The 13,356-nt window shown below is 44.9% G+C and overlaps 1 protein-coding gene across 1 annotated transcript in view; it reads left to right on the top strand.

Annotated features, from left to right (window-relative positions):
* LOC311116059 (putative E3 ubiquitin-protein ligase HERC1) overlaps positions 1–13,356 on the top strand; it is a 233,569-nt gene that overhangs the window by 174,871 nt on the left and 45,342 nt on the right. Inside the window, 5 exon segments of the mRNA XM_084191189.1 lie at positions 1,318–1,445; positions 5,923–6,059; positions 8,525–8,725; positions 9,135–9,265; positions 12,717–12,988. Of these exon segments, the coding sequence (XP_084047315.1) occupies positions 1,318–1,445; positions 5,923–6,059; positions 8,525–8,725; positions 9,135–9,265; positions 12,717–12,988 (869 nt within the window).

Below are 13,356 nucleotides of genomic sequence, written 5' to 3'. Positions count from 1 at the left end.
CCCTCTACCCCCTCTCTACCCCCTCTCTACTCCCCCTCTACTCCCTCTCTACTCCCCTCTCTACTCCCCTCTCTGCTCCCTCTCTACTCCCCTCTCTACCCCCTCTCTACTCCCCTCTCTACCCCCTCTCTACCCCCCTCTCTGCTCCCCCTCTACTCCCCTCTCTACCCCCTCTCTGCTCCCCCTCTACCCCCTCTCTACTCCCTCTCTACCCCCTCTCTACCCCCTCTCTACCCCCTCTCTACCCCCCCTCTACTCCCTCTCTACTCCCTCTCTACCCCCTCTCTACTCCCCTCTCTACCCCCTCTCTACTCCCCTCTCTACCCCCTCTCTACCCCCCTCTCTGCTCCCCCTCTACTCCCCTCTCTACCCCCTCTCTGCTCCCCCTCTACCCCCTCTCTACTCCCTCTCTACCCCCCCTCTACTCCCTCTCTACCCCCTCTCTACCCCCCTCTCTGCTCCCCCTCTACTCCCCTCTCTACCCCCTCTCTGCTCCCCCTCTACCCCCTCTCTACTCCCCTCTCTACCCCCTCTCTACCCCCTCTCTACTCCCCTCTCTACCCCCTCTCTACCCCCTCTCTACCCCCTCTCTACTCCCTCTCTGCTCCCCCTCTACCCCCTCTCTACTCCCCCTCTACTCCCTCTCTACCCCCTCTCTACCCCCTCTCTACTCCCTCTCTACCCCCCCTCTACTCCCTCTCTACCCCCTCTCTACCCCCTCTCTACTCCCCCTCTACTCCCTCTCTACCCCCTCTCTGCTCCCCCTCTACTCCCTCTCTACTCCTGGGAGAATGGCATGATTAGACCGAGTCCTTCAGACAGAACCCACAGACATCTCTGTAACACACTCACTTTGTTATAGGAACTCCAGAGGGCATTTATCTAACAACAAGCAGCTGTGGGAGTTTTTTAAGTGGATCTTTTCTGGCGGTGTGTTTGTGTCTACAGTTTCTCTGTCTGTCTGATAGGTGAATTGAGGGTAATTCATAGCAGTGCTCTTACGTCTGAAATTGTTAGATTATCATTGAGGGTAATTGTATGTATTGTCCCAGGTGATGTCCGTGTCTGGCTGGCTGGCTGATAACCCAGGGTCATTTTCAGTTCATCTATGTAGGCCTCATAAAGCGTTTATGAAGACTTTGTTATAATGTGTGTTTAAAGTTTGACTATGTGTATAGATAAATGAGAATCGTTATGTGTTGCATAGTACAGGCCTTATAGAGAGTTGATGAAGACCTTTTAAAGGGTCATGGATACTTCATTTACGCCTTGACGGTATTACTTAGTTTACAGTGAAACCTTGTGTGTTTTCTCCAGGTGATCACGTGTGGTTGGTGCAGTAAAAAAGGCCTGTTGGCCACCAGCGGCAACGATGGAACCGTCCGAGTGTGGAGCGTTACTAAGAACCAGTACACCCTCCAACAGACCTGCATCTTCAACAGAAGGTAAGCAGCACTGCTAACCTCTGACCTCTGACCTCTGAAGACATGCTTAATATGCATTAAACCACAGCATTTGCTTTGCTTTGACCAAAACACAGACTAGCTTTCAGTCTACTACAGACTACAGACTTCTCTAACCCTAACCCTTTCAGTCTACTACAGACTACAGACTTCTCTAACCCTGACCCTTTCAGTCTACTACAGACTACAGACTTCTCTAACCCTTTCAGTCTACTACAGACTACAGACTTCTCTAACCCTAACCCTTTCAGTCTACTACAGACTACAGACTTCTCTAACCCTGACCCTTTCAGTCTACTACAGACTACAGACTTCTCTAACCCTTTCAGTCTACTACAGACTACAGACTTCTCTAACCCTTTCAGTCTACTACAGACTACAGACTTCTCTAACCCTTTCAGTCTACTACAGACTACAGACTTCTCTAACCCTAACCCTTTCAGTCTACTACAGACTACAGACTTCTCTAACCCTAACCCTTTCAGTCTACTACAGACTACAGACTTCTCTAACCCTGACCCTTTCAGTCTACTACAGACTACAGACTTCTCTAACCCTAACCCTTTCAGTCTACTACAGACTACAGACTTCTCTAACCCTAACCCTTTCAGTCTACTACAGACTACAGACTTCTCTAACCCTAACCCTTTCAGTCTACTACAGACTACAGACTTCTCTAACCCTAACCCTTTCAGTCTACTACAGACTACAGGCTTCTCTAACCCTAACCCTTTCAGTCTACTACAGACTTCTCTAACCCTAACCCTTTCAGTCTACTACAGACTACAGACTTCTCTAACCCTTTCAGTCTACTACAGACTACAGACTTCTCTAACCCTGACCCTTTCAGTCTACTACAGACTACAGACTTCTCTAACCCTGACCCTTTCAGTCTAATACAGACTACAGACTTCTCTAACCCTGACCCTTTCAGTCTACTACAGACTACAGACTTCTCTAACCCTAACCCTTTCAGTCTACTACAGACTACAGACTTCTCTAACCCTAACCCTTTCAGTCTACTACAGACTACAGACTTCTCTAACCCTAACCCTTTCAGTCTACTACAGACTACAGACTTCTCTAACCCTAACCCTTTCAGTCTACTACAGACTACAGACTTCTCTAACCCTAACCGTTTCAGTCTACTACAGACTACAGACTTCTCTAACCCTAACCCTTTCAGTCTACTACAGACTACAGACTTCTCTAACCCTAACCCTTTCAGTCTACTACAGACTACAGACTTCTCTAACCCTGACCCTTTCAGTCTACTACAGACTACAGACTTCTCTAACCCTAACCCTTTCAGTCTACTACAGACTTCTCTAACCCTTTCAGTCTACTACAGACTACAGACTTCTCTAACCCTTTCAGTCTACTACAGACTACAGACTTCTCTAACCCTGACCCTTTCAGTCTAATACAGACTACAGACTTCTCTAACCCTGACCCTTTCAGTCTACTACAGACTACAGACTTCTCTAACCCTTTCAGTCTACTACAGACTACAGACTTCTCTAACCCTGACCCTTTCAGTCTACTACAGACTACAGACTTCTCTAACCCTAACCCTTTCAGTCTACTACAGACTACAGACTTCTCTAACCCTAACCCTTTCAGTCTACTACAGACTACAGACTTCTCTAACCCTTTCAGTCTACTACAGACTACAGACTTCTCTAACCCTTTCAGTCTACTACAGACTACAGACTTCTCTAACCCTTTCAGTCTACTACAGACTACAGACTTCTCTAACCCTGACCCTTTCAGTCTACTACAGACTACATACTTCTCTAACCCTAACCCTTTCAGTCTACTACAGACTTCTCTAACCCTGACCCTTTCAGTCTACTACAGACTACAGACTTCTCTAACCCTTTCAGTCTACTACAGACTACAGACTTCTCTAACCCTTTCAGTCTACTACAGACTACAGACTTCTCTAACCCTTTCAGTCTACTACAGACTACAGACTTCTCTAACCCTGACCCTTTCAGTCTACTACAGACTACAGACTTCTCTAACCCTGACCCTTTCAGTCTACTACAGACTACAGACTTCTCTAACCCTAACCCTTTCAGTCTACTACAGACTACAGACTTCTCTAACCCTAACCCTTTCAGTCTACTACAGACTACAGACTTCTCTAACCCTAACCCTTTCAGTCTACTACAGACTTCTCTAACCCTAACCCTTTCAGTCTACTACAGACTTCTCTAACCCTAACCCTTTCAGTCTACTACAGACTACAGACTTCTCTAACCCTAACCCTTTCAGTCTACTACAGACTACAGACTTCTCTAACCCTTTCAGTCTACTACAGACTACAGACTTCTCTAACCCTTTCAGTCTACTACAGACTACAGACTTCTCTAACCCTTTCAGTCTACTACAGACTACAGACTTCTCTAACCCTAACCCTTTCAGTCTACTACAGACTACAGACTTCTCTAACCCTAACCCTTTCAGTCTACTACAGACTTCTCTAACCCTGACCCTTTCAGTCTACTACAGACTACAGACTTCTCTAACCCTAACCCTTTCAGTCTACTACAGACTTCTCTAACCCTTTCAGTCTACTACAGACTACAGACTTCTCTAACCCTAACCCTTTCAGTCTACTACAGACTTCTCTAACCCTTTCAGTCTACTACAGACTACAGACTTCTCTAACCCTAACCCTTTCAGTCTACTACAGACTTCTCTAACCCTTTCAGTATACTACAGACTACAGACTTCTCTAACCCTAACCCTTTCAGTCTACTACAGACTACAGACTTCTCTAACCCTAACCCTTTCAGTCTACTACAGACTACAGACTTCTCTAACCCTAACCCTTTCAGTCTACTACAGACTACAGACTTCTCTAACCCTAACCCTTTCAGTCTACTACAGACTACAGACTTCTCTAACCCTAACCCTTTCAGTCTACTACAGACTACAGACTTCTCTAACCCTAACCCTTTCAGTCTACTACAGACTACAGACTTCTCTAACCCTAACCCTTTCAGTCTACTGCAGACTACAGACTTCTCTAACCCTAACCCTTTCAGTCTACTACAGACTTCTCTAACCCTAACCCTTTCAGTCTACTACAGACTACAGACTTCTCTAACCCTTTCAGTCTACTACAGACTACAGACTTCTCTAACCCTAACCCTTTCAGTCTACTACAGACTACAGACTTCTCTAACCCTAACCCTTTCAGTCTACTACAGACTACAGACTTCTCTAACCCTAACCCTTTCAGTCTACTACAGACTTCTCTAACCCTAACCCTTTCAGTCTACTACAGACTACAGACTTCTCTAACCCTAACCCTTTCAGTCTACTACAGACTACAGACTTCTCTAACCCTAACCCTTTCAGTCTACTACAGACTACAGACTTCTCTAACCCTTTCAGTCTACTACAGACTACAGACTTCTCTAACCCTAACCCTTTCAGTCTACTACAGACTACAGACTTGTCTAACCCTTTCAGTCTACTATATAAGCCAACATGTTACAGAAGTGTTGTGTGTGTGTGTGTTGCGTCTCCTGTGTGTGCCGTCTCCTAATGTCTGTTGTCATGTATATGCTGACAGCGTTGTCTCTAAGTCACTCACACTTGTCTTTCCTACTAGCTCTGACTGTATGAGAGCTACTTTACTGAGGAAAACAATGTGCTGACTGAGATATGTGGTTGTCTCACCTGGTTATCTTAAGATGAATGCACTAACTGGAAGTCTCTCTAGATAAGAGCTTCTGCTAAATGACTCAAATTTTTATGTTACTCTGTGTGTGTGTGTGTGTCTCTCTCTGTGTGTGTCTCTCTGTGTGTGTGTGTCTATCTGTGTGTGTGTGTGTGTGTGTGTCTCTGTGTGTGTGTGTGTCTCTATGTGTGTGTGTGTGTCTCTGTGTGTGTGTGTGTCTCTCTGTGTGTGTGTGTCTCTCTGTGTGTGTGTGTTTGTGTCTCTGTGTGTGTGTGTGTGTCTCTCTGTGTGTGTGTCTCTCTGTGTGTGTGTGTGTCTCTCTGTGTGTGTGTGTGTCTCTCTGTGTGTGTGTGTGTCTCTCTGTGTGTGTGTGTCTCTCTGTGTGTGTGTGTGTCTCTCTGTTTGTGTGTGTCTCTCTGTGTGTGTGTGTGTCTCTCTGTGTGTGTGTGTGTGTCTCTCTGTGTTTGTGTGTCTCTGTGTGTGTGTGTGTGTGTCTCTGTGTGTGTGTGTATGTGTCTCTCTGTGTGTGTGTGTCTCTCTGTGTGTGTGTGTGTGTCTCTCTCTCTGTGTGTGTGTCTCTCTCTCTGTGTGTGTGTCTCTCTGTGTGTGTGTGTGTCTCTGTGTCTCTGTGTGTGTGTGTGTGTGTGTGTGTGTGTGTGTGTGTGTGTGTGTGTGTGTGTGTGTGTGTGTCTCTGTGTGTGTGTGTGTGTGTGTGTGTCTCTGTGTGTGTGTGTGTGTGTGTGTCCGTGTCCGTGTCCCCAGTGATGGTTCTCCAGAGGAGGGTGGGCAGTGTCTTGGTTCCCCAGGCGACCCCAGTCTGTCTCCTCTGGTCTGGAGCGTCTCAGGGAAATACCTGGCTGCTGCCATGGAGAAACTAGTCAACATCTGGCAGGTCAACGGTGAGAGACACAATACATACTGACACTGACGTACATACATACATACACACGCATACATACATACATACATACATACACACAGACACACACATACACACAGACACACACAGACACACACATACACACACATACACACAGACACACACATACATACAGACACACACAGACACACACATACACACACATACACACAGACACACAGACACACACATACATACAGACACACACAGACACACACATACACACACATACACACAGACACACAGACACACAGACACACACATACTGTAGCTATTCGAGGTTCAGAAACCTTTTTTAATTTGTATTTGTATTTTTTTTACCTTTAACTAGAATTGCTGTATGTTTGATCAAGCCACGTTTATGGAAGACACTTTTATTGAATAGTTTAAAAGAATGTGTTTTTTGGTGGAAGCTTTGTATTAGCTTGTGTTTTAGCCCTCTGAGCGTCTTCTATCAGACTGTTGGAGGTCTGTGTAGTGCAGGTGGGAAACATATTAACAATTGATTTTCTCCAGTAAAGTTTGATAGGCCTTGGGGCTCTCATCACCAGGCTCTGCTGGCGTCCCAAATGGCACCCTATTCCCTTCTAAGTGCACTACTTTTGACCGGAGCCATCCATATAGTCCCTGGTCAAAAGGAGTGCGCTGTAGAGGGATAAGGGTGCCATTTGAGACTCGGGCTCTGTTTCCAGGATGGAGCCCTAGACACAGCCCAGACCATCTGTCCGTGGATGGGGTTCTGTAGCCCGTGGGTGGGGTTCTGTAGCCCGTGGGTGGGGTTCTGCAGCCCGTGGATGGGGTTCTGTAGCCCGTGGATGGGGTTCTGTAGCCCGTGGATGGGGTTCTGTAGCCCGTGGGTGGGGTTCTGTAGCCCGTGGGTGGGGTTCTGTAGCCCGTGGATGGGGTTCTGTAGCCCGTGGATGGGGTTCTGTAGCCCGTGGATGGGGTTCTGTAGCCCGTGGATGGGGTTCTGCAGCCCGTGGGTGGGGTTCTGTAGCCCGTGGATGGGGTTCTGTAGCCCGTGGGGTGGGAGGCACCAATAACACTCCTATGAGATCTGACGATCACGTCACACTGTTCCTGCCTTTAGCATGTTACCAACTCCTTTGGCATGTTACCAACTCCTTCTGTTCCTGCCTTTGGCATGTTACCAACTCCTTTGGCATGTTACCAACTCCTTCTGTTGCTGCCTTTGGCATGTTACCAACTCCTTTGGCATGTTACCAACTCCTTCTGTTGCTGCCTTTGGCATGTTACCAACTCCTTCTGTTGCTGCCTTTGGCATGTTACCAACTCCTTCTGTTCCTGCCTTTGGCATGTTACCAACTCCTTCTGTTCCTGCTTTTGGCATGTTACCAACTCCTTCTGTTCCTGCCTTTGGCATGTTACCAACTCCTTCTGTTCCTGCCTTTGGCATGTTACCAACTCCTTCTGTTCCTGCCTTTGGCATGTTACCAACTCCTTCTGTTGCTGCCTTTGGCATGTTACCAACTCCTTCTGTTGCTGCCTTTGGCATGTTACCAACTCCTTTACAGCACCGCAACACTCCCTTTGTATTCAGAGTTAGAAGGGTCGCGCGATCTTCAACTTAGCTTAATTCGTATCATTTAGTTGTTATGAAGCCTTGTTAGTTATTAGTTGGCTCAAACTACATTATCTTATTATTATTATGTACTCCCTTAAAGGTAGACTCAGCAATATGGCGTCATTCTAAACAGCGGGTAATTTCCTGCTCACAACAACATCATTCAGTTCTGCCAATACTGTCTCTGTTGGCTCTTCATCAATGTGTGGTCCTCCCTGGAGGCATGTCTTTGGTAATAGACACCCAGTTGGGTCAATGTGTGGTCCTCACTGGAGGCATGTCCACACTTGGTAATAGACACCCAGTTGGGTCAATGTGTGGTCCTCCCTGGAGGCATGTCTTTGGTAATAGACACCCAGTTGGGTCAATGTGTGGTCCTCCCTGGAGGCATGTCTTTGGTAATAGACACCCAGTTGGGTCAATGTGTGGTCCTCCCTGGAGGCATGTCTTTGGTAATAGACACCCAGTTGGGTCATTCAGACAATGTTTATTACTTCATGCAGGAAGTCGCCCCCCAGTGTCGTAGGATGTTATATTGCCTAGTCTACCATAGATGTGGTTGTTTTAACCTACCGTAGTTAAATGCACTGTAAGCCACTCTGAATAAGAGTGTCTGCTAAATTGTAATTGTCAGTCAGCCAAATGCCTGAGTTCAGATGTTAATGGTTTTATATTAGAATCTATCTGACCTTTTAACCCTTCCACTCTGACCCCCTCCACCAGGTGGTAAGGGTCTGCTGGACGTGCAGCCCCACTGGGTGTCAGCGTTAACCTGGCTGGGGGCGGAGGCCTTGTCCCTGTGGTTTTATATTAGAATCTATCTGACCTTTTAACCCTTCCACTCTGACCCCCTCCACCAGGCGGTAAGGGTCTGCTGGACGTGCAGCCCCACTGGGTGTCAGCTCTGGCCTGGCCGGAGGGGGAAGCCGTGTCCCTGTGGTGTGGGGAACCCAAGGATGTGCTGCTGGTGGGACGTATGGATGGATCCCTGGGCCTGATAGAGGTCCATGACGCCTGCACCATGCACCGCACGGAGCTGGAGCACTGCTACAGGAAAGATGGTATGTAGTCTGGAGGGTGGATTGGCAGGTCCCCAGTTTTCACATAAACGTGAGAAGTGTGTGTCTCTTGTGTTGTTGATCGTATGCTTTTACTTCAAGGCTTACTCTAATACGCTGATCTGAAGTCATCTTCATTTGTGACTATCCTGATCAGATGTTTGATCAGACACTGATCTGAAGTCATCTTCATTTGTGACTATCCTGATCAGATGTTTGATCAGACACTGATCTGAAGTCATCTTCATTTGTGACTCTCCTGATCAGATGTTTGACCATACGCTGATCTGAAATCATCTTCATTTGTGACTATCCTGATCAGATGTTTGACCGTTTTGATATATTTTGTGTGCATGACGACAATATTATGTAGGTATTCCATGATCTGAACTTGGTTGTTTTTCTGTTGCAGTGGCAGTGATGAACATAGCCTGGTACAGTGAGGACAGGCCGTTCGCTGTGGGCTACGCTGACGGGAAGCTGCTGATTGGAACCAAAGAGCCTCTGGAGAAAGGAGCCATCGTGGTCATAGATGCCCATAAGGTCAACACCATCTCTATATAACATACTATACACAGCAAGACAGTATTCCAAAGTTTCCTAGAAGCTAACACAGATAGATGCTTGTTAGTTGTAGAGAATTTCTCTATCCATTAATCTTTCCTGACTTTCATTGTTGTAGGAATCAACGTGAGTGAGACAAAAAGTCCATAAGTCCATACATTTATTAGAACCTAGACTTTCTGGCCCAGTGTCAGAGTTTTTTGCTCTGTAGCGTAAACACACCGCTGGGACAAAACACCACATAGAAACTAACACATCGTCTATTGATGGTCCTATACCTTAGGTAAAAGTTTTTAGTCTCTGTCCCCCTCCTGTGTATCTCGTATAGTACTAGGTCACTAGATACAGTGGGGAAAAAAAGTATTTAGTCAGCCACCAATTGTGCAAGTTCTCCCACTTAAAAAGATGAGAGAGGCCTGTAATTTTCATCATAGGTGCACGTCAACTATGACAGACAAATTGAGGGAAAAAAATCCAGAAAATCACATTGTAGGATTTTAATGAATTTATTAGCAAATTATGGTGGAAAATAAGTATTTGGTCACCTACAAACAAGCAAGATTTCTAGCTCTCACAGACCTGTAACTTCTTCTTTAAGAGGCTCCTCTGTCCTCCACTCGTTACCTGTATTAATGGCACCTGTTTGAACTTGTTATCAGTATAAAAGACACCTGTCCACAACCTCAAACAGTCACACTCCAAACTCCACTATGGCCAAGACCAAAGAGCTGTCAAAGGACACCAGAAACAAAATAGTAGACCTGCACCAGGCTGGGAAGACTGAATCTGCAATAGGTAAGCATCTTGGTTTGAAGAAATCAACTGTGGGAGCAATTATTAGGAAATGGAAGACATACAAGACCACTGATAATCTCCCTCGATCTGGGGTTCCACGCAAGATCTCACCCCGTGGGGTCAAAATGATCACAAGAACGGTGAGCAAAAATCCCAGAACCACACGGGGGGACCTAGTGAATGACCTGCAGAGAGCTGGGACCAAAGTAACAAAGCCTACCATCAGTAACACACTACGCCGCCAGGGACTCAAATCCTGCAGTGCTAGACGTGTCCCCCTGCTTAAGACAGTACATGTCCAGGCCCGTCTGAAGTTTGCTAGAGTGCATTTGGATGATCCAGAAGAGGATTGGGAGAATGTCATATGAAACCAAAATATAACTTTTTGGTAAAAACTCAACTCGTCGTGTTTGAAGGACAAAGAATGCTGAGTTGCATCCAAAGAACACCATACCTACTATGAAGCATGGGGGTGGAAACATCATGCTTTGGGGCTGTTTTTCTGCAAAGGGACCAGGACGACTGATCCGTGTAAAGGAAAGAATGAATGGGGCCATGTATCGTGAGATTTTGAGTGAAAACCTCCTTCCATCAGTAAGGGCATTGAAGATGAAACGTGGCTGGGTCTTTCAGCATGACAATGATCCCAAACACACCGCCCGGGCAACAAAGGAGTGGCTTCGTAAGAAGCATTTCAAGGTCCTGGAGTGGCCTAGCCAGTCTCCAGATCTCAACCCCATAGAAAATCTTTGGAGGGAGTTGAAAGTCTGTGTTGCCCAGCGACAGCCCCAAAACATCACTGCTCTAGAGGAGATCTGCATGGAGGAATGGGCCAAAATACCAGCAACAGTGTGTGAAAACCTTGTGAAGACTTACAGAAAACGTTTGACCTGTGTCATTGCCAACAAAGGGTATATAACAAAGTATTGAGAAACTTTTGTTATTGACCAAATACTTATTTTCCACCATCATTTGCAAATAAATTCATTAAAAATCCTTCAATGTGATTTTCTGGATTTTTTTTTCTCATTTTGTCTGTCATAGTTGACGTGTACCTATGATGAAAATTACAGGCCTCTCTCATCTTTTTAAGTGGGAGAACTTGCACAATTGGTGGCTGACTAAATACTTTTTTTCCCCACTGTATATTCATGTTTTTAGTCTCTGTCCCCCTCCTGTGTATCTCGTATAGTACTAGGTCACTAGATATCTTCATGTTTTTAGTCTCTGTCCCCCTCCTGTGTATCTCGTATAGTACTAGGTCACTAGATATCTTCATGTTTTTAGTGTCTGTCCCCTCCTGTGTATCTCGTATAGTACTAGGTCACTAAATATCTTCATGTTTTTAGTCTCTGTCCCCTCCTGTGTATCTCGTATAGTACTAGGTCACTAGATATCTTCATGTTTTTAGTCTCTGTCCCCTCCTGTGTATCTCGTATAGTACTAGGTCACTAGATATCTTAATGTTTTTAGTCTCTGTCCCCTCCTGTGTATCTCGTATAGTACTAGGTCACTAGATATCTTAATGTTTTTAGTCTCTGTCCCCCTCCTGTGTATCTCGTATAGTACTAGGTCACTAGATATCTTCATGTTTTTAGTCTCTGTCCCCCTCCTGTGTATCTCGTATAGTACTAGGTCACTAGATATCTTCATGTTTTTAGTCTCTGTCCCCCTCCTGTGTATCTCGTATAGTACTAGGTCACTAGATATCTTAATGTTTTTAGTCTCTGTCCCCTCCTGTGTATCTCGTATAGTACTAGGTCACTAGATATCTTCATGTTTTTAGTGTCTGTCCCCTCCTGTCTATCTCGTATAGTACTAGGTCACTAGATATCTTCATGTTTTTAGTCTCTGTCCCCCTCCTGTGTATCTCGTATAGTACTAGGTCACTAGATATCTTCATGTTTTTAGTCTCTGTCCCTTCCTGTGTATCTCGTATAGCACTAGGTCACTAGATATCTTCATGTTTTTAGTCTCTGTCCCCTCCTGTGTATCTCGTATAGTACTAGGTCACTAGATATCTTCATGTTTTTACATTTACATTTATATTTTAGTCATTTAGCAGACGCTCTTATCCAGAGCGACTTACAGGAGCAATTAGGGTTAAGTGCCTTGCTCAAGGGCACATTTACGTCATTTAGCAGACGCTCTTATCCAGAACGACTCACAAATTGGTGCATTCACCCTATAGCCAGTGGGAAAACCACTTTACAATTTTTTGGGGGGGGTCACTAGATATCTTCATGTTTTATTATTAAAACCTGGTTCTTTTAATGGTTCCTCACAATGTAAAGAGCTGTGGGTTTTCTGTCTGTAAATGAAAAGCGCTCTACAAATGCTATTGATTTGTATTATGATTATTATTATTAGTAGTAGTATGATTGATTATTATTGATTATTATTGTTATTATTATTATAATTATTATCTATTAATATTATTATTATTAGTATTATTAGTAGTATTATTAAATATTGTTATTATGATTATGATTATTATGATTATTATTATTATTAGTAGTAGTATTGTTATTATGATTATTTATAGTATTATTATTAGTAGTAGTATGAATGCTATTATTATGATGATGATGATGATGATGATGATTATTATTATGATGATGTGTGTCTCTCCCAGGAGTCCATCACCAGTATGAAGTGGGATCCTAGTGGTCAGATGCTGTTGACCTGTGCCAAAGAGGAGGTGGTGAAGCTATGGTCCAGCCCTGGGTCCGGGTCCAGCCCTGGGTCCGGGTCCAGCCCTGGGTCCGGGTCCAGCCCTGGGTCCGGGTCCAGCCCTGGAGCAGCCTGGAAGTGTCTACAGATCCTAACCCACCCTGCCCAGGTCAATGGAGTGGCCTGGTGTGGCCTGGCTGGACACGGAGCCAGACCTCTCAACATGCTGGCCACGTACGTAGAGTATTCAACCAGACTGGACTGTATTGGTATTCATGAATTACGTTTTAGTCAAGTATGGAACTGAACTGGACTGTAGTGGACTATAGATGTCTATAGTGGACTATATATGTCTTTAGTGGACTATAGTTGTCTTTAGTGGACTATAGATGTATTTAGTGGACTATATATATCTTTAGTGGACTATAGATGTATTTAGTGGACTATAGTTGTCTTTAGTGGACTATAGATGTCTTTAGTGGACTATATATATCTTTAGTGGACTATAGATGTCTTTAGTGGACTATAGATGTATTTAGTGGACTATAGTTGTCTTTAGTGGACTATAGATGTATTTAGTGGACTATATATATCTTTAGTGG

This window comes from Coregonus lavaretus (assembly GCF_964263955.1).
Source record: "Coregonus lavaretus genome assembly, contig: HAP1_SCAFFOLD_315, whole genome shotgun sequence".
Lineage (NCBI taxonomy): Eukaryota > Metazoa > Chordata > Actinopteri > Salmoniformes > Salmonidae > Coregonus > Coregonus lavaretus.
Note: the sequence above shows the minus strand (reverse complement) of the source record. Positions and strands in the feature narration are given on the sequence as shown.